The 27,323-nt window shown below is 42.0% G+C and overlaps 1 protein-coding gene across 1 annotated transcript in view; it reads left to right on the top strand.

The window, feature by feature from the left end:
* Positions 1-2,724: 2,724 nt before the first annotated feature.
* The window catches only part of LOC308286054 (contactin-associated protein-like 4), a gene marked incomplete at both ends in the record, with an annotated part of 156,979 nt that continues 132,380 nt past the window's right edge, over positions 2,725-27,323 (top strand). Inside the window, 2 exons of the mRNA XM_080727016.1 lie at positions 2,725-2,773; positions 17,611-17,721. Of these exons, the coding sequence (XP_080583142.1) occupies positions 2,725-2,773; positions 17,611-17,721 (160 nt within the window). The remainder of the gene's footprint in view (positions 2,774-17,610; positions 17,722-27,323) is intronic.

Raw genomic sequence — 27,323 nt, 5'->3', positions numbered from 1 at the left:
GAACTTGTAGTGCTTTTACAATAAAAGCGAGTAAGCGACCGACGCTGAACTGGATAAAAAGCTGGTTTGACTCTCGAGCAAAAAGTGGGTGATCAAAAAAGTTATGAAAAAGGAATGTGCAGTCCATTGAACAAAAGAGGGTGAGTAAAAAAAAAAGTGATGCGTGTGTGTGCGTGTGGTGTTGTTGTGACGAATCGATGCTCTCAGTAGGGTGGGCTGAGTGACGCATGCGCATTGAGCAATAGGGGGGCCTTGCGGGCAAAAATATGCCTGTATAAAAAAAAATAGTTTTATATTAATTGTATGACATTTAAGTACAATAATGGCGGCAAACATAGCTTAGGCCCTTTCCAGAGTATTGAGCAGTGTACATGCCGAGCGGGGAACCGTTACGTTCACTGGTTTGCTGGGAATAGGCCTTCATGGCGTACATGACCTAGCTCTTCAATTATAATATTAAGATATACAGGCCCGGATTTATATGACATGAGGCCCCTGGGCAAGGGGAAATAAAGAGGCCCTCGTGCGTGACCTCACCTCCGGACCGGCCCATGCATAATGTGACTGTGTGCAGAGGCGTAATTTGACCAATATCTAGGGTGTTGCAAGGAACTAAGTGTATCCAATCCAATATTTTGGCGTTTTACCCGTTTTTGGGTGCTTTTTATATCAATTTCAGGTGTTTATTCCCCACACAACAGTCTAACAAGGAGCTGCAGATAGCTGTTACTATTTATTTAGCATGCAGCGAAACACACACGCGGATACAGAATTGGAGTTTGCGTGCATGTGTGTAGCCTATGTGTGTGGAAAGTACCGGATAAATAGAGTGGGCGGGCTTTAGACTGCACTAAGTTTTCAGAGCAGCTACATGCAGTGCGGCCAGCAGAGCAGAAGCTCTCAATAATAAAACAAAATGTACTGTAACTAAACACAAATATCACTTTATTTGGATTGCAATACTTTAAAATTTCATCATTAAATTAACTCATTCAGGGTCTTTTCAAAATGGCTTCCAAGTTCCACACCGCCTCCCTCTCCATAGACTTCCATGTAATTCATAGTGCACGGATCATGCACGCCCATGCCTAGATCATGCACCACGTGTGTGCACACTGTTCACAGCTTTCAAACAAAAAAATCCGAATGGAAATCCATTCAGGCATTCATGAGCTAGCAGCCATTATGTTTTCTTGAAATGTAAACAAACATGGCTGCCATGTTTGAAAGATGGGGTTGGTATGGGGGTTAAACATGGAATTTCGCGATTGCAATCATGCCTACTAAATTTTTGGGGGTCCAAAAAAATTTTTTTTTTTTTAAAAAGGGGGGCCGGAGGCCCCCCTCCCCTGAGGCCCCCGGGCGCGTGCCCACCCTAGCCCAATGGTAAGTCCGGCCCTGTATATATATATATACCGGTATATAATATTATATATATATAATTATAATTATAAAAAGGAACGTGGACATGTGTTTTTCACCCGACAGCGTCGATAGCCAGTTGGCCAATCAGGCTCATTCAATCTGCACTATTAATTATATACTCGAACAAAGAGCAAATTTAGCCAAGAGAGTACTGGAAACCTTGCATGCCATATCTTTGAATTCAATTAAACGTTCATTCAGCTATAGACCTCAGAAATCAGTCCAGTCAACAGAGTTAGCTCATTAAAACCGAATTGGCATTTTAGATTGCCGCGCTGTGAGCTATTTTTGAACATTTAAAAAACAAATCTTGAAAGAGTGAGAACAGAGAACTGCTGATTTAGATGGCATTTGTAGAATCGGCCTCATGTCTTAATGGGTTAAGGTGACCTGAGGACTCCCAGCACTAGTATAGTCATTACTTAACCCAGACCAGAAAGTCCATTGTAATCAAAGCGATTCAATCAGACTCTGTGTTTCAATTATTGCTTTTAGACTATTAGGGCTGCTACGTGCATTTCAAACCATCAATTAAACAGTCCAGTCGAATAATGTAATAATTCCTCTTTAATTTAAGAGATAGGAGAGATTTATTAATTATGGAGTTGTTATAAATTAAAGTTTGTTGTGTTGTTTTTGTTTTGTTTTATTATAATTAGAATTTGGAATGGTCTTAGCTATATTGTCCCTATTGCATTATTGACTGTTTGTCTGTTTGTCAGTCAGTTAGATGGCCTTACAGAACCTGTTCTGTCATGCTGTCCTTAAGTTAACTAGAAATGATGACTACAAGACCTACTAGACCAACTAGTTGTTAAATGTTTTTTTCTTTTTTTTAATACACGATTCTGGGCATACATGTTTACAATTTACAATTTAGGCATTTATATTTTCACTCATTTTAAATGTTAAGGGTTAGGGTTCTTTTCGTTCTTTTCGTTTTTTAACAAACGATTTTGGGCATACAGGTTTACAATTTACAATTTACAATTTAGGCATTTAGCAGACGCTCTTGATCCAGAGTGACTTACAATAAGCAAGGTAATAATACATCAATACAATACGCAAGGTAATACATCAACACATCAACATCAGTACATCAAATGCATAGAAATATCAATCTAGACAAAAATAACATACCATAGGTAGACAGAGCACCTTGCCAGTAAAAAAAAAGAAGCTTTATATAAAAACTTAAGAAAAAATAATGCTATGTAGCTTTCATGTATGATCATTGGGGTATAGTGAGCTACAGTAAGTGCAATGAGCCTAGGTGGAGTCTGAAGAGATGAGGCCACAATGGAAACTATGGAGTTGTTCTTAGTGCAACAGGCACAGAAGCTATGGAGTGAGTCTGTTGTTCTTAGTGCAACAGGGAGTCTATTCCACAGTTTGGGGGCCAGGAGGGCAAATTGTCTAGGACAAGTGGATTTTTGTCCTGGGGTTTTTAGCGAGGGTTCTGTCATGCAACATCCCTGTTTTTGCTGATCTGAGTGAACAGTGGGGGTTGTAGGGGTTGATCAGGCTTTGGAGGTATGGAGGAGCCGTACATTTGGCTGCTTTGAAGACCAGCATCAGTGTTTTGTATTCAGTTTGGGCGGCAACCGGGAGCCAGTGGAGGGAGTGGAGAATGGGGAAGACATGGGAGAATTTTGGCAGGTTGAAGACCAGTCGTGCCGCGGCATTTTGGATCAATTGGAGAGGCTTAAGTGCACATGCTGGGAGGCCAGTGAGGGGAGAGTTACAGTAGTCAAGTTTTGATATGACAGATGTCTGGATGAGGAGCTGGGCTGACTCCTGGGTGAGGTCTGATTTTATGGATGTTATAGACTGTGAACCTACAGGACCGGGTGACTGATTCAATGTGTGCCTTGAATGTTTCCAAGGTTTCCACCAGAAAGCGACAATATGCACTTTCCTGCGGTAGATCCAGTAAGGATCAGTCTCCTCCTTACCGCTCAACCTGGAGAGAGACAGAAGCAAAAAGCAATTATAACACTTGTTATAAATGTTCATAATTCTGCATAACAACTATCACAAGGTTTATAACTTCTAAATTATAAAGTAATATAATGTAATGTGTTGTTAACTTTTTCATAAAACTCGTTATGAATATTTATAATTATGCATATTCATGAAAAACGTATAACAGAAACTTTATAACTAAGTTAAGGTAGTTATAATGTGGTGTTCCACTGAGCTTATAATGCATTTTGACCAGCACTTATAATACGTTATAAAAGGGGTTATGAGTCCTCATACATAAACAAATGATTGTTATAATGGCTTATAATGGATTACAAATGTGATTATAATGCATAGACTTTAGGTAAAGTGCGGTACTTGTAGCATGGCTGTTAAAGTGCCTGAGTCTCGTTATCATGCTCACTGCAGCGTGGCCTGAAAGCTTAAATACCTCCAAACTGTGGATGTCTGGGACACTCAGAGAGCTCTGAACTCAAACTCCCTCCCTGGCTTTGCTGTTTGTCCGTAGCGCTGATGGACATTATACTGTAGTTTATCTGTATTCTCTGTGTGTGGCTGTTGTTCTTTCAGCAAAATGGTGAAGCCACTGGCAATGTGAAGATACAGGAGTAGAGCAGGGGTTCTCAAAGTGGGGTTCGGGGACCGCCAGGGGTCCTTGGGGTCCAAAGGGTCCTCAGCGAAATGTGCTAACACTTTCCAAGCCACGGGGAGCCACTTAATATTAAAACCGTTTTCTAACGGACATCTGAGCAAGGATGTCTCAGCCGCGCCGTAATTTACCGTACTGGGTCATTAAAAACGAAATAAAATATTTTTATCTGAAAATCGGCGATCGTCTAACCTTCCCTAGTCACCGCTCGTCCATCGATAGTGCATGGCTCGTCTGACATGAAGCAGAAGTGACGTCAGGTCCTTTCCCTGAAATAGCTTCCCAGCTCCCGTCCATTTTCTGTTTAGACGTTAGTGCTAGCATAGCTGGAGTGCTGGGGGCTAAGATAGCGAAAATGTTCATATCTACTGTAGAGTCATACTTGGATTATTTGAGCCGACAATTACGTGAACGGATCGCGCACGCGAAACGCACAGGGAGAAGATGCGTTGGCCGAAACCGCCACTCTAAGCCAATGCAGTCTGAGGAATTTTGCTGGGGACTGTGGTGAGAATACAACGGGGATCGTGTGATGGTTATGGGGGATGAAGACTACGTGATATAGTGCTGAAGGTCTTGTAAAATGAATGCGGTTCAGATCATAATATAATAATAGAAATTTCACGGCTAATCTACCAACAAGCCATTCTATTTCGGCTGGCGAAGTGTTAATATCGCACATCAATAATTTTAACCACTTTATCCATATTTTATACGTTGCTATCTGAAAATAGTCAAACTAAAAACTTACAGTGATGTGCTGTGATTCTGTAGATATACATATTAACTCATTCTGTGCCTATCCCGAACATGTGCGGCTTTATTTCAATCCAATACAATTTTTTTTTTATTAATTGACTTACCCTGAGCTGCTTGTAGAGTCGTGGGTGGTCCTGGCTCGTCCTACGCTAGCCAGCTAGCCATTTTACATGGTCCGACGATATATTCCATTAAAAATGGTTTAAAATACATTTTTGAGCCCCCCAATGTTCACTGAATGTTCAGCGCCGCTTCCGGAACGTAGTCCAGTGTGCCTATCCCGAACATGTTCGGCTTTTTTAATGAAATGAATAAAATGATCCGAGGCCTTCTGAAGCCTGGGCCTAAATTTTCAAGCCAGTGATCGAAATCCGGGAGCCCCCCGGCCGGCCGTTACCCGCCGAATCCAATGAAAAACCACATCTTTGGAGGCCCATATCTCTGGATTGTGTTTTTAGGGATGTGGCGCGAGGTTTATTTACGGCGAAATCGCCTAAAAATGATCTTTTAAATGACAAAATGCTAATCGCTATTCTCTAGCCATTTTCATCCGGGACCTTTCCATGACGTGCACGAACGTGAGCACGCGCGTCACTGCAACGTGAGTCCCCGGATGCTAATACGCTCGCCTATGGGACAAACCCTGGCATTCTTTGGCGCCCTCTAGGGGCTGGCACTAAAACGGTTAATTGCATTTAGCAGGCGTGAAGTCCACATATAGCCTACCTGCTCTTTTTTCCGGTTCCAGAAATGGCTCCAAATGTGCTTGAACCGGTTCCTCGATGTTAGGAAAAGTAGAAGAATGGTAATGATGTTGTCAGTTGTGCAGATCAGAGTCCATTAAACAGTGTGGCTTTAGACTGATGCACAATGTCGTTTGGTTTCAGGCAAGCATTTGTGGAACTAAAGGCTAATGATCTGAAGACGTATCATGCTGCCATAATAATGAATTACCTCATAGTTTTGTGGATTTTGGTATATTTTTGTGCATTACAATATTCATGTATTTACCCAAATAATGCAAGAAAGAAAACACAAAAGAGTTGTCTGATGCTCAGAGCCGAATTAACACTATGCTAGTCTGGTAGGATTCACCTCAAAACATGGGCTGCAGATTGTTGTAGTGTTGTTGTTTGGTTTCTATTTATTTTTTATTTTTTTTATGTTTTTTATCCCACGTTTTTTGCAACCCATTTTTCTCACCCGGTGACTACCTAACCTGTAGTCCTGGTTTCCGCTCTCCCCCTGCCGCGCCAGGGGACATTGGGGAGAACCCGGCTGGCTAGGGGGAGGTAGTATAGAAACCAGGACTACTGCATGTTTTTATGTGAGGGCCTATGCCCAAGGAGACACAGGGAGAACATGCAAACTCACAACAGAGAGGCCCTATCGCCAACCCCACCTAGGGTGTGGGTGCTGATGGTTTATATTTTATGAATGTGTTGAAGGTTTGCACAGGGCTCAACATCCGGTATTTTCCCAGCTCAGATTCTGAGCCTGGGACAACTTCCTGGCCAGGAATATCATAGTTTTTGCCCCAGAAGTTCTTCTCGCCCCCCTAGTGGCGAAAAAAAAAAGAATTTATGGGAACTCAGATTAACACTATGCAGACCACAAGGCTTTGACAAGCAAGCACATGTTTCATTGTGTTTCAGCACCATGGACAGCACCTGTATTTGATCCCTGGTGATTCACATAACAAGTCTGAAGTCGTTTCAAACTGTTCTAGATATATGAGTGGTGGGGACAAAGAGAGACACATGCACGCACGCACGCACGCACGCACGCACGCACGCACGCACGCACGCACGCACACACACACACACACACACACACACACACACACACACACACACACACACACACACACACAACCAACTTTTAGTACAGCCATAGTATAGCCATAAAAGATTGAATATGGCCATTTTGGTAGGTATACTGTTACTGTATGTAGCCGATGTTCTGGAGTGTACACACACCCACTTTCTGCGCGGATTGACCAGGTTGTTCTTAGGTGTGAAATATCGGGTTTCATGTGGGCCTTCCAATTTTGGATCCCTTCTAAGCAAGTTGTGTCTTTATTGCATTCGTATTCTATAGTGAGGAATATTTGGTTACATTTCTTGCTTGTGCTCCGTGGCTCTTTACTTCTGTGGTGCTTTAAGGCTACTTTGCTTGCTTGCAATATTTGACATCCCGGAATTTAAGCTGCTGTTATTCTGCTGTTCCAGACATTTTTGTTCCAGTTGCTCCATGGATAAGAGTGTCAGCTAAATGGCCCGATGGCCAAGAAATGAAGCAGATTAGACACAAAAGTAATTGGACAGGAATGGGAAGTACAATTTATTTTGGTTTTGCGTCAACTTGTCACACATTTAACCCCTGAGGTTTAAGACCTGAGGCCGACCAAAAACGTCTTCTAAATCCAAACAGTTTTCTGATTGTTGCTATAATATCAGTAGTGAGGGAGCTTAGCGAAAAAATGTGGACACAGCTTACATTACAAAAAAAAAATCACCACATATTCTCCATCCCCATGAGTTTCATTCTGTAAAGGAGGCTACGTAATCAAGATGGCAGAAGGCAGCCATCTTGGACTTCGAAGATGGCCACCATGTCATATTTACAAGTGCCAATATCTCAGCTTCCAAGCCACTAGAAGGTCAATCTCCACTACAGTCGCTCTCAAACTTTTTCATGTCAAGTGATCCCACGATTTTTCCAAAGTAGCATATCTACGAGCTTGGATATCTGCTATTTTTGAATAGCCAAAACATGAAACATGGCTAAAATCTAAAATGAAATCGATGCTTTCCTGGTTTTAATGGATTAATGCAGGAAGATGGGCCTGTATTCATGCAGATTAGTTATTGTTAATATTACACATAATGATTTGCATATTTGGCACCAAAAATAAAGGAAAAAAAAGGAAATGTAACACCAAGTGTACAAGGTAAAACACACCTCTTCACATTGACAACTAAAGCCCTCATTCTAAGCTTTTACCCTTGAGGATAATTAAACAAGAGAAAACACACTCATGGTTGAGTTCTTTTTATTTTTTATGTAACTGCATACTACAGTCACAGTGCTTCTGTGGTGTAAAGTAACCAAATACTGTACTTAAAGGAGTAGTTCACCACTTTTCAACCTGTCTTCATATAATAGGTCCTCACTAATGTTCATAATAAAATAGCACCATTTTTTTCTATTCAGTCTGGGTCTCATAGGAGAGCTGTCAAATCCTTCCTACCGGTGACATCATCGTTTGACAAAACAAAATTAAATATATTTTTGAGGAAAAAAAAGATTTTTATTATCACGAGAACAATGGCTTCCACTTTAACATTGCAACTTTTTCAGGAATAGAAAGCCTGCAGTTTCTATTAGCTTGCATTTCCCATTGATTATGTCACCGGTAGGAAGGATTTGACCCACCCACAGCTCTCCTATGAGACCCAAACTGAGTAGAAAAAAATTGTGATATTTTATCATGAACATTAGTGAGGACCTATTATATGAACATAGGTTGAAATGTGGTGGAGTGCCCCTTTAAGTTCAATGTTGAGGTATTTGTACTTTACTTCAGTATTTCCCATTTCCAATACTTTTACTTCTACTCCATTACATCTCGGATCCAAACATTGTACTTTTACTCCCCTTCATTTATTTGAAAACTTTAGTTAGTTACTTTGTAGATTGATTATTATTACAAAACATACATTAACCACTTTATCCCTATATACATTTCAGCCGATCTACAAGCTCACGATGCGTTGCGACGACAACACATTGTGAGCTTGTAGATCTGTTATACATTTGAAAACTTAAAATGGGACATTCTGCATGATGAGTACTTTTACTTTCGGTATTTTGAGTACATTTTGATGCCTCTGTATTTTTGCCTTTGTATTTTTCTCTAGTACATTTTTAATTCCAGACTTTTACTTGTAACAGAGTATTTCTACATTGCAGTATCTTTTACTTACATAAAACATTTGACTATACTTTTTCCACCGTTGCAGTGCTCGGCAGCAATGTCCTTTATTTATGTATGACCTTTATTTATTATATAGCACACTTCACAGTGCTTTACAGAAATACACAGTAAGAGATACACAATACAAAAGTAAGTAAGCTTTACAGTTGCAGAGAAGACACCTTCTCTGCAACTGTTTGTGTGTGTACTGTATGTATGTACAGTATGTAGTATGTATCCATGCAGTGGACTACAGAGTATGTTTGCCCTTTATCTCGAGAACCATTTCTCCGATTGGAACTGCAGTGCTAAGTGTGAAATTGTTTGGATGAGCAGTTCTTGAGATTAAATGAACATGGATTATACGTGGCCTTCAAGAGAAGTCTGTTGTACCGTTCAGCAGAGCTCTCTCAAACACCGCCACACAGGGTGAGCGTTTAGGTTCGCTGATAGGGAGTCCAGCAGGTATTATTCAACCTTTTTCTTTTTCTTTTTCACCTTTTTCCTTCACTGCCCACACACAGTCAGCCGGAGAGTTTAGGCCTTGTAAATGTCAAAACTCCGCCAAGATAAAAAAAAACGTCAGCCTCATGTTTTCTAACTCCTTTTAACAAGTGGTGAACCCGGGCGAGATAAGGTACACTCACCACATATTATTTCCTCCGGGGCTTTTATACAACGCTCAGTGCTGCTGGAGAACCATCTCATTATCAGACCTCAGGTGAACCGAAGTAATTCTACGTATTTTCCTCTCCACTGTGAGGGTAGTACTACCCCCCATAGTCTGTGTCCTTCCTTCTGCCACACACTTGAAGAGACAGAGCTGGAGGTGAGCTGAGCAGTGATGGACACTCTTATTTTAGTTTTTAGTTTTTTCCCTATTTTTCACCCAGTGCCAATTGCCCAAACTGTAATCCTGGGCGCTACTCTCCCTTTGCCAACCTGGGGAGGGCCCCGAACTGAGCTCATGCTTCCTTCAATGCACAAAGAGTGAGCAGGCCGCTTCATATCACCTGACAGGGGAGGGGGGGGGGGGGGGGGGGGGGTTCCCCAGTAGGACGTACAGTAGCGCGTGGAAGGAACACGTTATTCCAGCCAGTTGAGTAAAAGTACAATTGGCATCAATATGTACCTAAAGTCAAAATAAAAGAAAAAGGAAAAATCAACGAATTATCTGATTTGGAACATCGGGTGAGTTAAAGCATTACTCTATGGGCTCTATGGGCCCGACCACCCAAAAAGCATCTATGACGTCATCACTGCTTTCAACGGACACTGCAATGGCTCCCCCATGGGTTGAAAATATGAACTTCTTTCTCTCAAAGGAAGACATTTTAAATGTTTTAAATGGTATATTTTGGTTAAAGAGGGTTATTATAACATACTAGAAGCTGGGCGTCTAGTCGGCGACCTGGCCAACTCGGAACAATGTAAATAGGGAATGAATGCCCCGCCCTTTAATGCAAACCCCATTATACCTGTTGTCATAGGACCAGTTTTGACCATCTGTTTGCCTGTGTCCATTTATGCCCATATATGGAGATATCTGTATCTGTCTGTCTGTCGGCGTCCATTTTATGTCCATATATGGAGATCACTGCAGATATAGTTCTGGGTCCATTTTATGCCCATATATGGAGATATCTGTCTATTTGCGTCCATTTTACGCGCGTGCCGAATTTGAAATAGGGAATGAATGCCCCACCCTTTAATGCAAACCCCATGAATGCCCCACCCTTTAATGCAAACCCCAATATACCTGTTGTCATAGGACCCATTTTGACCATCTGTTTGTCTTTGTCCACTTATGCCCATATATGAAGATCTCTGCACACACAGTACCGGTTGCGGAAAACTCTGATGTCAGACATCAGCTCCATACGGGCATTCATTTTATGCCCATATATGGAGAACGCGCGTGCCGGTGGGTCGAACGGTTCTCGAGAGACGCGGATTACATACATACACACTCACAGAGATTTTGTGTTGACTCATGTGGCGTACGTGATCTCAGAGCCTTTTATGATGTGATGTCACAATGAGTCAGCGCTTGCGCCGATTTCCTCCGGAACAGCCTGATGTCAACAATCAGCCCCGCATAAGGAGATTCTGAACGTTTCACGCCGGTTAGGGAAAACCGCGCGTCGGGTCGGGTCGAGGCCCGGCACTGCACTGCACTCCGTGCCGCGGCGGGGAACGCGCGTGCCGAATCTGAAGCCGGTGGGACGAACGGTTCTCGAGATACGCGGATTACAGACAGACACGCAGACACGCACGCACGCAGAGACTTCTCGCATTTATAGATAGATTAAGGCCTACATGGCTTACTAGTCAGGGATCCTTTTAAGCTCCCCGTAGGGGATTCGTTTTGCCACGGATGAGCCAAGTCTTGCCACAGACACATTTGTCTGTGTGCGGACATATTGATGACCCCTGGAACCCAAATGGACCCTTACGGGTGCATTTGGTTCCATTTGTACACTCTCTGAGTTACACCTGTAAGGGTCCATTTGGAAGCACCTTGTTAAAGGGAACTGTTAAGGAATCGGACCGTTAAGAGGGAACCCTTAAAGGAAACGGATTTGTTTAACTTCTAAAAGTTCCCAACCCTATTTCTAAGTGAAGTCAGTGTGGGATCTGGTTGCATCAACCTGTGTGTCTGAACAGGTGATGGTCTGTTTGGTTTAGGGCCCTCGAAAAGCATTTGCACGGTTCACCCATCTGAGCACTTGATAGTTTTAACTGGTTGGTTGATTCCATCACAGACGATGGCCTTCAAGCCAGTCATAGACATCTGACCACCCCGCACACTGACGGTTGAGCTGCAGTGAACCAAATGATTGGCCAATGGATAGTGGATACATCATCCTACATGGCTATTGCATTTAATAAAAAATAAAAATAAAAAGCATGTCCTTGGCAAAGTCATCTTGCAATTCTTTTTACTTGATTTGTAGGCTGGTTGCTGGGCAGGTTTTGATATTAAGAAATCCAAAACTGCTCAATATTCTGATATGCTTGATATCTTCTAATACGGCAACAAGTTATCGACAATTGCTTTGAAATGGACAATCTTGCAAGTCTTTTGAGTACTTGAATTGTAGCCTGCTGGTGTGGCTGAATAACAGTTTCCTTTTCTGATGTATATACATATCGTTTCAAAATTCCAAACACTGCTACGTTTTCTGATAGGCTTGATACTGTTTCTTCTAACACTGCAAACAATTGCGGTGAACTCATAAACAGATCTCCTTGCTTTTCTGGACATGCCACTCTCTGTTTGTCACTCCACTCCCCCTCACCCCCACCCCACCCTACAAATAGACACACGGCACACGCGCGCACGCACACACACACACACACACACACACACACACACACACACACACACACACACACACACACACACAGACACACACACACACACACACACACACACACACACACACACACACACACACACACACACACACACACACACACACACACTCACACACACACACACACTCACACAAAGGCATGTCTACGAAGACAGTCATAGTTGGCAGTGCAAAACAAATAAGAAAAAGACGGTGACTATTGTTGCTTGGGGGCCGCGGGTCGCCCTGCACCCTGCGTGACCATCTGGTTGAGACCGACAAAATTTGGAATTAAAAGTGGTTTCTTTTGTCATTGACTGACTATGTTGTACAAAAGAGTTAGTGATAGCACTGAAGGACATCACGCGAAGCTGACACTAACATACAGTATGTCACGCAAAGTCTGGCACTAACATTACGTTAAGCCTGCCTATCAGTCAAGGAGTCTGATAGACCTACCAGAGAAGCATTGGCTAGAACCGAAGTCTCCACTTCCTCCACCGCCCGTTTTTAAATGTGTTTTTATTCTCGGGATCCCAATTGGCACCCTCAATCAAGGGGTCATCTGACCCCGGACAGGGATTCGCGGACAGACACATATTTGACGGACAGACACCAGACAGAGATCTGGTGGCATGGCTTATAGTATGATGTCTGTGTGTGGGTGGGTGACGTGACGTAACGTTTTCGCTGTCCTCGGTGTCAAACATGTATAAATAAAAAATATATTTGTCAAAAACCTTCTGAATATTGTGCAGGACATTAAGCTGTATGTGAACTTACTCAAGATTAAAACATTTCATTCCTCATTTCTTCAGAATCTTCAACCAAACATGGCAAAACTCATATGGTGTGACTGTCCTGACCTTGTTTCTCAAAGTGGGAACTTGAATAAAACTAAGAAAAAGAATTGCTAAAAATCATTTGAAAATGAATTTAGGCTAAAAAAAATGTCTATTTTGAGCCTATATCTTTTCAAAGTCAAAGCATAATGTTTTCAGTCATTTCTGATCAAAAACATTTTGTCCCCCAACCCAAAATCATTTGGTGTGACACTAGTTTGGAAAAATTAAACAGGCAATTATTTGGACACCTATTGGCTAGAGAGGTCCTTCTTCTGTAAGGCTATTCAGCACTCCCAGCACAACTGCAAGACAGGTGTCTGAGGTGAGTTATGATTTTAACATTTTCATGAAATGCCATCTTGTTGAAACGTTGACAAACTCACCATTCTGGATGTCTTTTGGTGTGACACCTTTTCTTTAAAAAAAGCTTAAGTTATTTGAAGTTTTGGTCATATTTCCATGTAGATCTAGGCTGCTTTGTTATAGCTAGCATGCTGTTAGCATGCTAATGTGTACATAGTAGCCTCAAGGTAAACCTAAATGGAGAAAACAGTAATATGGTGTGACACTTAATCATATGGTGTGACATGTCTGCTTGTCACACCATATGACTTGACTGTCACACCATATGATTTATACTGTATTTAACTACAGATATAACAACAAATAACAAAGTTCCATGTTTCTTTTGTACATTTAAACATTTGTTTTAAACATTTTTACATCAAATGTAATTTAGCTTCATTCAGTGATACTTCAAATTCATCAGACAGAGCAGAAACCCCTTCACAGAAACCTTAACATATTGTTTCAATCTAAACAATATTTTCTCTTTGTCTTAAACTATACATTGCATTTTCTTTTGTCAGCTGGAAAATGACAAGTGCTGAGAGAACGAGAAAGTACAGGGAGAAACTAAACAATGACCCAGCAAGGAGAGAGGAGCCAAAGGGGCGAGACTGCATTTTCTACGAAGAGCAGGAGGTTGTCTGTGGCATAGCAGAACCGCAACAAGGCAGCCGGTTTGCTACCCTCACCAAATACGACTGGCTGATGTACAATACAGTCTAAATGTATAATCTAATCTGATCTAATACTTTTGTACTTTCACTCACTGGACTGGACAGTGGACAGTGTTAAGGTAGGACCCGAGACAAAACTAGCGAAAATAGCTGATCTACAAGCTCTCAACACGTTGTGCTGCGAGAGCTTGTAGATCAGCTATTTTCGGAGTTGCGCAACCCAGCACTCTTTAGCTAGTGGAGATGTGGTGTAATGTCATGATTCCTAATTACATTTGTTCAACACAAAATGCTGTGTTCAAGTTCAGGAGACTTCGGAAAAAAGCAATTTACCTGAATGCTGAGTTCTGTTTCCACTAATTGGTGTTAATAAAATGTTGCCTTCAATGCCTTGGCTCCAAGTGTGGCTATGCGCCTTATTGTCCCTTTAGGATCCTTCTGCCGTGGGCCGGCAGAAGACTTAGTTGTGCGTAGCATTCCTGTGCACATCCTCATCATCCATCTACTACTACAATTCTTTCTTATCCCATGTTAAAGCCCTACAATAATATCCTGTTCAGAAATATTAAGGCCATGTTATCCTGGGTAATTGTTTAATCAATCAGTAGTTCAGTTCAGTACTCACTAATAGGTAGGTTAAAACACAGTTTGCTTTGACACATGAAGATATGATCATACGGTGTGACTAACTTTTATGCCTGCAATTTAAAGTTTTTTTAAAAACACATTTTTTGGGGCGTCACGTCACTGACCCGTATACATGCGTGCATGTGCGTATGTGTGTGGCCAATTCAACAAGAATGAGTGTTAAATAATGCTCTAGGTATTTTATGACCATCCTGCCTAGTTTTATAACACCCATTACTATGAAAGTGTATGAGGCGTGAAAAGTCGTCCTCTGACATTACTGACTCAATCAGTGGCCGGCTTGTTTTATTAATGAGCCCGATTAACTCTCACTTTCATTTATTCGATAGGACATTGTGCAGTAACGCCCAATCATCTAATAGGACGCATAAACACCAGCAGCATTCATTCGAACCGTTTATTGGCCTGACAGGAGATCAATAAAGTCTTTCATTTATTTAATGGGATCATATTGTGCAATTCCTTTATTCAAAAGTGCATTAATAATGGGACAGCCAAAACAAGGGAAAGATACAAAATGGTCAGACTCCACTCCCTCTGCTATACTGACCAACACGATTACTTAAAGCTAATTATAATAGCTGACATGAACTACCATCAAACATATAATTTTCCAAATGTCTGTCTGTCTGTCTGTCTGTCTGTCTGTCTGTCTGTCTGTCTGTCTGTCTGAAACAGCGTTTCTCCTCAGTGGCTGGAGCAATTGATCTGAAATCGCATCACCATTAGCATATGAACACACCTGACATAACTGTGAAGCCCGTTTGTCACTTTCACAAATCATATGCTGTATATTAGCATTTTTATGGTGTATCTACTATCTATTCTGCATCTAGCATGAGGCATATCTATTCTGCATCTAGCATGAGGCAACATGTTTAACCAGCTCTCTCTGTGTGTGTGTGTGTGTGTGTGTGTGTGTGTGTGTGTGTGTGTGTGTGTGTGTGTGTGTGTGTGTGTGTGTGTGTGTGTGTGTGTGTGTGTGTGTGTGTGTGTATTTGTATTTTTGTATTTATTTATTAGCACATAGTTGAAATACAATTAACAATACATTTGTGTGACAATATTGTGCAGGAGAAGTTAAGAAGCCTGGTGGCTTATGAAGAACTTCCCCTAATTTATAAAATCAGACATAAGTATACATATTATAAAAAATAAAAATAAAACATCATACAATAATACGTACAATAAACATGCTAAGTATAGTTTATAGGGCTGGGATGCGATTAAAAAATGTAATCTAATTAATTACAGGCTCTGTGATTAATTAATCGCAATTAATCGCATTTTAATCGCACATCGATATTTGACCTGAGAAGCATTTTTTTTCCAGTAAAACACATTTTATTGTACGAGTGAATCAATGAGTGAGTGTTTTAAATCTAAATTTCGCATCCACTGGGCCAAGCAAAGCGCTCTGATCGGCTACTTCTTCCTTTGCGTTTGTTGTCTCTTCTTGGTTGGTGCATCGCTATGATCGGTATGCCCGAAACTGAAGGTTCTGTGGTGCAAAAACTAAGTGCGATTAAAATGAGTTAATTTTTTTAATCGCGTTAATTTTCTGTAATTAATTAATCGCAATTAATCAGTTAAAGTCCCAGCCTTAATAGTTTACATACAATGGAGTACTTGCATATATACAACAAACTCTACCTACAGACCTGTACACATATAATCAACATATCTACTACTTTTTAGCTATGAGCATTTTTTTGTAGTTGTCTTAAAGACTGGTAATGAAGATTCTTTTATCCTTGGATCGGCGGCATTCCATAGATTAGATCTTATTGCAAACTGCCTGAGGGAAGTACGACAATAAGGTACATGAAGGTCCTTTGATTGTCGTGTGACATATGAATGAATATCAGAATTGAATGAAAAGAAGCTATTAAACCCATTTGGTAGATTGTGTTGATCATAAATACATTTATACACAAATATACATATCTGTAAAGAATTAATCTCGGACACAGACAGAATGTTTAGTTTCTTGAAGAGAGGAGCAGATGGTTCCAATCGATCAGAGAATGTTGCCAGTCTAACTGTGTGTGTGTGTGTGTGTGTGTGTGGGGGGGGGGGGGGGGGGGGGGGGGGGGTTGTCTGGCCCTGTTACAGATGTTGTCCAAAAATCATGCAGATCGGTACACAGTATCTCTGTAGCCATTAAACGGGTATTTCTTACATTGATGCTCCTACATTATTATCATGCAAGCACCAGTTAAAGTTACTTTTCATCCCTCATATACTTTGTGCACAGTGCACATCCCATAACCTACACACTGCACATCATTTCGGAGCTCATATCTTTCAACGGGTAAGGGCTAGTAAACATAATGGAACGTGATATATTATTGACTGACTATTTTTGACCCAGTTTGCTTGTCTGTACTGTATGTATGACTCTATGTATGTATGTATGTATGCATAGTATGCATGTATGCATGTATGTATGTATGCATAGTATGCATGTATGCATGTATGTATGTATGTATGTATGTATGTATGTATGTATGTATGTATGTATGTATGTATGTATGTACGTACGTACGTATCATATGTGTACTCATCTGAGTTTGTAACATATTCTTATCAAATGCTGACACATGCACTATTTTCTGGAAGACTTACTGCCGTGCTGTCAGAGGTATTGTGACTTGGGACTAAAGAACTCTGCGCAGGATAACATAATTCTTTCTCTGCCCTACAAACATATTCCTTGTGGGATTTCTAAAGACTGTAGTTGGCCTTATAGTGAAGCCTTTGGGCGCCTTTTCATCACTCTCAAATCTCTCCCATTCATCTTGCAAAGTTGTGATTTGGCACTGGTTTCATGGTCAACGACAGGATTTCCACCAGAAATGATTCTGAAATAAACTGGGGATACAGTTCCCAGGCCCAAACGCTCTTAACTATTTTCTGCTTTGTGATTGGTTGACAGAGGTGTGTGACAGCCCACTGGTGTCCAATCTGCCAGCATCATCCTTCAGAAGCTCCTCCCAGTTGTCCAACAGCCATGGGCCAGGCTTTGCTAAACTCAACAGGAGAGAAGGTGAGGACAACTGAATTCTCATGGCTGCGTGTTTGTGTTTGTGTGTATGTGTATGTGTATGTGTATGTGTATGTGTGTGTGTGTGTGTGTGTGTGTGTGTGTGTGTGTGTGTGTGTGTGTGTGTGTGTGTGTGTGCGCGCGCGCCTATGTACACGTATGTATGTATGTACTGTACTGTATGTATGTATGTACTGTATGTATGTACAGTATGTAGTGTATGTATCCACAGTGGACTACAGTACATTATGTTTGCCCTTTATCTCGAGAACCATTTCTCCGATTGGAACTGTAGTGCTACAGTATGTGTGAAGTTGTTTGGAAGAGCAGTTCTCGAGAAAGCTGCAATACCGGTGTGGGCAAGATGTCGGCTCGTTCTGAAAAGGCACATGTTGAACGTGCAATGCACTAGTCTTCTTCAATTTAACCAGTATGACTCCCTAATCAGGAGATAAGTGACCGTCAGGTCACCCCAGTCGCTGGGGGGGCCAAGTTCCAGTCTTTTAAGTGGGCTGCAGTGGCGGGGGTCCGGCGCTAGGTAGCTCTCTATGCACGGCTGTCTCCGCGCCGCCGAGGCGGACACGTGGGTACGGCCCCAGCTCTCCCGGTCGCTCCTAGAGTTACGGTATTTTATGTGTACTAGGGGGTGCAAGCACTTTTGCATCCGTTCTGGAGCACCAGGAGTCGGTGGTCCCCGGGAATTCCACGTGGGCAGCCCCATTGGGGTGGTCATTTGGTCATTTTTGCACTTTTTGCCGGTGGCGCCAGGGGGTCCCTGGGGGTCCCTGAAACTCTGGGGGTGGTCCCCGAGCGTGTGGGAGTGTGTGTACAAAGTTTGGCATGGATAGAGGCAACGGTGGCGGAGATATGAGTAGGGGAAAAGTGTGACATGTGACGTGACTGACAAACAGACAGACAGACTGACGGACGGTGGATTATACGTGGCCTTCAAATCCAGCCCTATATTTGCGCTGATCAGAGCAATGTTATGGCCATTTGAAATGTGAGACACTGCTGTAACACTGCTGTATTGCCTCATACAGTATGTGTGCAATGTATTATCATTTTCTTTTTTTGTTTTGGTGTGACTCTTGTCATGGCAGATCCCTCAACAGCATTTGTGCCATGTTTGGTGCAGATTGTAGCAACACTGTGCCTGCGGCCCCCGGCTGCCCTTAACGTGGTCCTCAAAGAAAAGATCTGCATCTTAAAAGGGAAGCATTTTATGTTATGTCATTTAACTTGACTCATTATTAATTATTCATATGTAGCATTTGAGTACAAACCTGTATTCCATATTCTATCCTCCTATATACTCAAATGTTAAATGTTTATAATGACAGTGACAGTGAGACAGTCTGCCTTGAGTCTATATTTAAAACATACCAGTAAGACTCCCTAATCGGGAGATAAGCGACCATTGGTCGCTTATCTCCACAAATAGGGCAAAAATTTGTCTTTCCAAAATCTTCCTGATGGTGGCGTTAGATGGGACAGATGTGTTTTGATTACATGACTGTAGAGATACTGTGCGATTTGCGTGATTTTAGGGCAAAATCTGTAGGAGCAGTGTCCAAAAATGTGTTTTAAAGAATCGGCCTGCAGGTGGCGCTAAATGGGACAGATCCATGTTGATGAGATGAGTGTAGACATACTGTGTACCGATTTGCGTGATTTTAGGGCAAAATCTGTAGGAGCAGTGTCCAAAAATGTGTTTGAAAAAATCTGCCTGCTGGTGGCGCTATATGGGACAGATCCATGTTGATGACATGAGTGTAGACATACTGTGTAGTGATTTTCGTGATTTTAGGGCAAAATCTGTAGGAGCAGTGTCCACAAATGTGTTTTTAAAAATCGGCCTGAAGGTGGCGCTATATGGGACAGATTCATGTTGATGAGATGAGTGTAGACATACTGTGTACCGATTTGCGTGATTTTAGGGCAAAAATTGTAGGAGCAGTGTCCAATAATGTGTTTTGCAAGAATCGGCCTCATGGTGGCGCTAGAAGAGGGCCATGTGAGAAATGAGGGGTGGGGTCTCCGCGCCGCCTTGGCGGACGAATAGGTAGCGGCCCCGGCTCTCCCGGACACTCCTAGCCCGAATTACGGCATTTCATGTAAGCTGCAGTGGAGGGGGTCCTCCACTGGGGGCGTCACCACTTTTGCATCCGTTCTGGAGCACCAGGAGTCGGTGGTCCCCGGGAATTCCCCGTGAGCAGCCCTGTTGGGGTGGTCATTTGGTCATTTTTGCACATTTGGTATTTTTTTACACCTGGGGGTCCCTGTGTGTGCAAAATTTGGCATGGATCGGGGCAACGGTTGCGGAGATATGAGCAGGGCAAAAGTGTGACGTGTGACGTGTGACAGACTGACGGAAGGACGGACTGACGGTGGAGGTTTGGATAGTATAGGAGTGCAAGTAACTGTGACCTACGGTCGCAATAATGCAATATAAAAAAAAAAAAAATAGTTGTCAGTTTACAGTAGTTTGTCGTGTCTATCAAATTAATGCAGTTTTAACATTATTCAGAACGATGTGTTTCAAGTTTCAGTACAATAGTCCAATGTGTGGCCCTTCACTCACGGCCCCCTGGAGTCTGGAGGAAAAGAAAAGTTGCCCACTCCCGCTCTAAGCAATTTGAATATAGAAAAGGATCCTGCTAGTGGCAATTAAGACACAGGATGAAACGTTATCTAATGAAGGACAGCATGACAACACTTCAGCAGTGCAATTCCCACCGTGCTGACATGTGCTCTAATTCTAATTGGCAGATTTAAATAGTGTGTTCTACAGATTGCCTCTCTGGCTATACATTAAGGATGACCTGGACAACACAATCCCAGCTGTTTACTTTAACTTAAATCAATGAATAAATGAATGGCTGCATCTCATTCCCATCTCCTGTTAGCACTCTGGCTCTCAGAGGAACAGGCTCCACCATTTAATTGGACCACAAACTAAGCAGAGAGACCCCCAGTGGTCTTAGAATCAGCACTTTTCTTTTTTGAAGACAAACCGTTGGCTAGTTTAGAACGGCAATTCTCCATCTACTTTTTCTCCCAAATGTATGCATTATGCAAACTGATTCCTCCCAACAAACATTTGTGTGTTGTCACTGCTGTCGCATCCTGCAGACTGCACCTGCCAGTGAGGAGCCCCCACCGGGAGGATATAAGAGCCTTTGTCCTACTCCTCCTGCCCAACACTCCCTACTGACTGGTGCTGCCCCAGCTCGTAGGAGTACATGCAGTTATATCACCCTCCCTGCCCGGCTTATGCAGCAAATAAAAAGAAGAAAATAAAAACACATTGCTGTGGAATTCACCTTGAAGACAAGCAACAACTTTTTTGCATTCTCTATATAGGGCATAGCAGTGGGCGTGGTTTTCTGGTGCCACTAAAACATCAGCCAGGGGGCACGGTGGCGCAGCCTCACAGCTAGAAGGTCCTGGGTTTGTGGGTCCTGGGGGCGTGTGCCTGCTCTCCTCCGCATTATCAGTGCCCATAGGGGGGGTTGGCGAAAGGGCCTTTCTGTGTGGAGTTTGCATGTTCTCCCCGTGTCTCCTAGGGTAGGTACCCTCACAAAAAAACATGTACCGGTATCTATAAATTAGCCAAATCTATGTCGGGTCTGTCAGTCTGTGTTTATGTCATTCAATGGGAAAACCCTTGAAAAACACAGGATGACGTCATTCAAGGGGAAAACCCTTGAAATAATACAGAGTGACGTCATCAACAGGGTTATGTGATTCTATTTTTTTTTCACAGAATCAAATGTTTTATGGTCATGATTCACCAGGATCCTGGATGGTTTGATTCTACAGTAGGCTTGTAGTAAAATAATTTATATAAATATTTGGGTAAATCTCAATTAATGGTCGATTTTTCAGTGGTACCAGAAAACCACACCCTGCTATGCCATGCTGCCCTATTTAATAGCCAACTGCATACTGTAACACTATGAACCCATTCCACTGTGGAGGCACGAGACTGTCATTCTCTCTTAGGTATAAGAGCCAATTGCATACTCTAGCACTCTGAACCCGTTCCACTGTAGTGAGCTATGAGACTATCAAAGCGTACACTGCTGTACATGCCGAGCCTGGTGCAGCCTGAGACATATTTAAGCTGCTGGCTATTATTCTATTCTGCATTACATTACATTTATTCACACACCTTATATAATGTAATCTCTAAAGGGATGCTATGAAAAGATACCTGACTGGTACATTTTAACAAGTTCAATGTGTTGTACAATTTTGAGGTATGTTTACTTTATTACTTTCCAGTTTTTAGCACTTTACTCTGCTACATCTCAGAGGCAAATATTGTACTTTTATTCCACTACAATTAATTGAAAACTTTAGTTACTAGTTAGATTTTGAATATTATTACAAAATATACATTAACCACTTCAGCACTTTATACATTTTGTCCATTTGAAAATATACGATCTAAGCTCACAATCTTTAAAGGGAATGGCAGCCGATACTCTGATTAAAAGTAACAACCAAACACATCCATGACTAATTCAGGGTCGTTTTACCGTGCGTAGCGCCTTGGCTCAGTGCCCAAATTACCGTGCCCATAATAGCAAAATGGGCATTGGTCACGCCTCCGCGTCTTAATTTAGCTAATAAGACCTGGCATTAATTAAGACATGCAAAATAGGGCCCTGAGTTATAGAGCTGAAAGGGTACATTTGGAACCCACTCAAGTAACCGAGAGGGTCCCTGGATCTCACTTTGAGAACCACTACAATATTATGCAATAAATATGTATGATTACATTTGTGTTTATAAAAAAAGAAAAAAAAAATATATATATATAATATATATATATATATATATATATATATATATATTTATATATATATATATATATATATATATTTTTTTTTTTTTTATATAGATTTTTTAAGTATAGGAATCATTATATAGGGAACTGTCTAGGAATGTGACCATTAGGGAATCGTTAAGGAACCATAATTGTTAGAATCCAAAATAATCCCAAACCTACGACTGTCTTCAGACATTTCTTTTTAATAAAAGCCATGCTGGCCTTTCTTAGTCTTACTGTATTTGCTTTTGCTTTTGAAGTAGTAAGTAGTGAGGTGCTAGCTGATCACAATGGGTGCTTGATGGAGCGTCACACACACCATGAGGTGTGGATGAAAGACCTCAGTATCTCATGCTATTGACTAACTGGAGATGAATGCTCTTTTTAAAAGGGGAGCCTTGCAGGATGAATGACTCAGTATTTCTGTCTGACATTCACACTGTGACTCGTCGTTTTCATCACCCATCCTCCTCACCTTTTACCATCCCTTTTCATCTGCTTATCCCTCTCTCCGTCCCCTGCCCTTTTCTCACTCATTTATTTCCTGTCTTTTTATTTTTTTCTCTCTTTTATTGTCTCCGCCAGGCCGAGGAAGACAATGTTTTGCCCCCTGTGTTCCACCCCTCCGTCTGTGACCAGTTAATCTCCAACACCGGCCCGATGTGAAACTGTGCATGCACACACTTCCTGGAACCTCTGATCAAGTTGATCAAGTTTGAAGGAGTGGCTCATTTCGAACAAAATTCCCACATCATGAACGCAGTGTCCGATGAAAGGCACAGAAAGAAATGCTTCCCTTTTCACATTGGCCTATTGTAGCGCCACCAGGAGGCCGTTTTTAGCAATGACTGAATTCCGAACATTGCTGGCCCACAATGAGCTACCTGACCTGGCGGAGACCTGTGCTCCGAGGGGCACCTTTTCTAGTTTCCCTTCCCTTTCTTTTTCACACATTCCCTCTGCATCAGTCTCGCTTGTTTCAGTCCGCTGTCCTTCTTCCCTCTTATGTCTCCCTCCCTCTCTGTATCTTGCTCTTAATTTCTCAGTCTCTGTTATAGTCATTAGTTTAAACACTGTGCTCAGAAGAGTGAGACAGATCCAGTCCATCTGCGAGCCAAATGTTAATAGCCAACGTTCAACCTTTAAATGGTTTCTTTTCATTCAGCAGGTCACCCAAAAGACACAGAAATAGGACTTGAAAGTGATGTGTCACTTCAGTAATTGCTTTTTTGAAAGATTACAGTGGAAAGTGGACTCATGCACTTTAATTGGTGGAAGCTGCGAGTTTGAATGAACTGTATGAAAGCCACCAGCTAATCCGGTATTGATCAAGGTTTTTCTGTCATTGTGTGTAGCTTCTGGGGGATTCAATTGTTTGCTGCATATTAACCCCACGTTACCAGACTTTCCACCTCTGAGGAAAGCCGCCTTGAATTAGTTCTAAACTGGCCTGTGCAGTGATCCGGTCTGAAAGAAAATAGGAAAAAAAGGGAACCAAACACAACAAAAAACTGGTGGTTCTGGTTTGCTGGTTTCCGGCCACCTGATGACTACAGCAAACTATCTCTGCTGTCGGGCCGAAACCTCCTAACTCCAAAATGTTCATTTTCGGGAAAATGAGCTCAAGTGGAGTTAGGAGGTTTTGACCAGACAGTGACGATGATGTAACAATATTTCCATAATAATGCGAATCAATTCGTTAATTCTCGCTAGTCGCACTATGAGTAAGAATAAAAGATGAACATACCAAACGATTATTATACCAAACCACTTTGGAGGTGCACGGCAACGGTGGTTCCGGTTTGGTGTTTCCGGGCCGCCTACAGCAAGTTATTTCCGCTCCCAAACGGATCAGACACCTAAAAATGGTATTGATCCCAGGCTAGCTGCATATACTGTAGCTTTACAAATATGTGCAGGCCATAACAGGTGAACAGTCAGCAAATAGGCAATAAAACATTTGGTAAAAACAAATCTACACGCTTGTGACACATTGTAAGCTTGTAGATTGGCTGTCAGGTCTCATTTTTAAATCCCATATAAACAAATGACCAAAACAGCATAATTTCATTTACGACATGTTTGCCAGTAGTAGTACGAACATTCCTAACTCAGCAAGATGCTGGAAAAGACAAATTCATGCTTGTAATGTCAATTAGGTTAGACTACTACTGCACTGCACTTTCTACGGACTAAAAGGTCCATTGAAACGTTTCAGAACTCTGCTGCTAGACTGCTGACAAAAACAAAAAAGAGCACACATCACTGCCAGCTAAACTACACTGGTTCTCTGTGTCTTCCAGAGTCCAGTCTTGTTTTGCATCACTTTCAAGGTATTTTATTTTCCATTTAGTATCAAGTAATTTAGCCACTTAAACCCTATTTATGTCATCGATCTGTGTCCCCCAGGGCCAAGGGTCTACACTTGGTCCCCTTCTTTTTTCCCCTGTGGGCTTTATTTTTGTTCATGCCTTATGCCTCATTCACACTACAGATATATAGTTGAACGTTTAGCTTGGTAATTCAATGTAATCTCAATGGAAACCAGCTTTAAAGCTTTCAAAGCTTTGTTTGTAGCATCTCCTGCATCTTTAAAGCTGGTTTCCATTGAGATTACATTGAATTACCAAGCAAAACGTTCAACTATATATCTGTAGTGTGAATGAGGCATTACTCTGTTTCCCTAAAGCCATTTTTTACTATTTTGAAGAAAAAAAAAAACATTTGTGAATATTTGAAATAGCTGATCTTCAAGCTCACAACGTGTCAATGTAGATCGGCTATTTGAAGTATTTTAAAGACCCTATGACACGCAAAAAAAAAGCTATATCTGAAGTTGGGAATGGCGTTATACTGTAAGCAAATCAAATTCATTTACTGTACTTACTGTACTGAATTGTATATTCTACTGTCTGTCCACCGCTCTCCCCACCGCCCACACGCAGCTTTGTTTCCTGGTCACTGAACCAGGAAATGACTGTGACAATGTTAGTTATAGCAACATTATTCATGTCAAGTAGTTTGTTTATGTTCATTTATTGAAATAAAATAATTTGCTTTGTCATTTATCGTTCTGGGTCTCGGAGCCTGTCTGACCGATGTCATCATGAAGTTACTACCGCCAACAGGGCTTCTCAGGTTGGCCCTTTTATTTTTATTTTTTAATTGGCAAGTAGAAATTAATTCGGGCCTTACGGGGATAAGCAACAAACAGTTGAATCCCCCCAGAAGCCACGCACAATGACCTTGATCACCCCCAAGGGTCTACCCTGTCGCCTCCTTTTCCCCCCTCTACAGTCTACACACCACCACATCTCATTGTTGAAAATATCCCATCAACAAGCTCACTGCCTGGAGGTTAAAATACTGGTTATGATGTTGACACGGTCGACACTGATTGGCTAACAGAGCGGCAGGGACGTGCAGAGAACGTTAGAGAGGCAGGGGCTGAAATTTATAAAAGGGCCTTTTAGTGGAAATATCGAAAATAGCAGACCTCCAAGCTCACAACGCGCTGCGGCGCGTTGTGAGCTTGGAGGTTGGCTATTTTCATTGCTTGATACCACACTGAACTAAGCATAATCAAGTGAATTCTGGAGATGTGACGTAACGGCATGGATTTCTACATAGAGAGGGCAATTCTTTCAACATAAGATGCTGTATTCAAGTTTAGGAGAGTTTGGACAAGGCAGTTCTCTTGAATGCTGCCACTTCTTTCACCATAGTAAAAACTGCATTCATGGTCTGGAAGGGGAAACTTTTTACAGATGGGTAAAAGGGGCAGGGGCTCAAGCCCCCTTTCGATGTCTGTGTGCACATGCCTGCAGAGCGGTGATGTAACATAGCCAGCTGCGGTGCATGGTTTGACGGACAGACGGGGATGGGAGGAAGGAAGACGGGGAGATGATGTGGTTGATGTAAAGTGACAGCCGTAGCTGAACCCATTCCCTGTGACCATCACCCGTCAACTCACTTCTATTTCAATTACATCTGACACGGTGGACGGACGGACGGATGGATGCGTTAAAACCCTTTCTTACACACCTCTGATCCGCCGACGAAGATGAGCCTTCCTGTTGTGTGCGTTTTCCTTCTGTGTGCACTCTGTCTGTCACTGTGTCTCTTCTGTTTTTTCTCTCCGTCTCTACTTTACTCACCGTGGGAACAGTAGGCGATGGAAATGGCGCTGCTGGTGACTTCAGCTTCAGCGTCACTTGTAATCTTGACTTTCGGCCCAGTACTTGGTCTTCTCTTTTTTTTCCCTGTACACCAAACCTCTTTGCCGGAAAAAGCGGGTTCACAAGCTCTTCTATTTTAGGCTAATGTTCCCCCCAGAATATGGATGCGAGGGCTCAAGTGGTTAATGTAAAAATAAAAAAATAAAAAATGAATCACAAAGATTTGGTGGCTCCCCTGTAGTAAATCTGAGGACCCCCTAGGGATCCCGGTCCCCCTGTTGAAGACCCCTGCTATAGACTGTTCAGTGGTTTCTCAACCTGTAAGCCGTGAGGACATTGAATGTGGGTCTGAAAATATTTGGGAACATTTTTAAGAATGACTCTGTCACTATCTCTCTCTCCCTCTGTCTCGCTCCATTGTTTCTCTCTCTCTCTCTCTCTCTCTCTCTCTCTCTCTCTCTCTCTCTCTCTCTCTCTCTCTCTCTGTCACTATCTCTCTCTCCCTCTGTCTCGCTCCATTGTTTTACTTTCTCTGTGCTTGTTCTTTGTTTAACTCTCTCTCCCTGTGCACTCAGCTACTCACTGGT

Source organism: Nannobrachium achirus (genome assembly GCF_963921795.1).
Source record: "Nannobrachium achirus genome assembly, chromosome: 5".
NCBI lineage: Eukaryota > Metazoa > Chordata > Actinopteri > Myctophiformes > Myctophidae > Nannobrachium > Nannobrachium achirus.
This window is presented reverse-complemented; position numbering and strand designations above follow the sequence as displayed.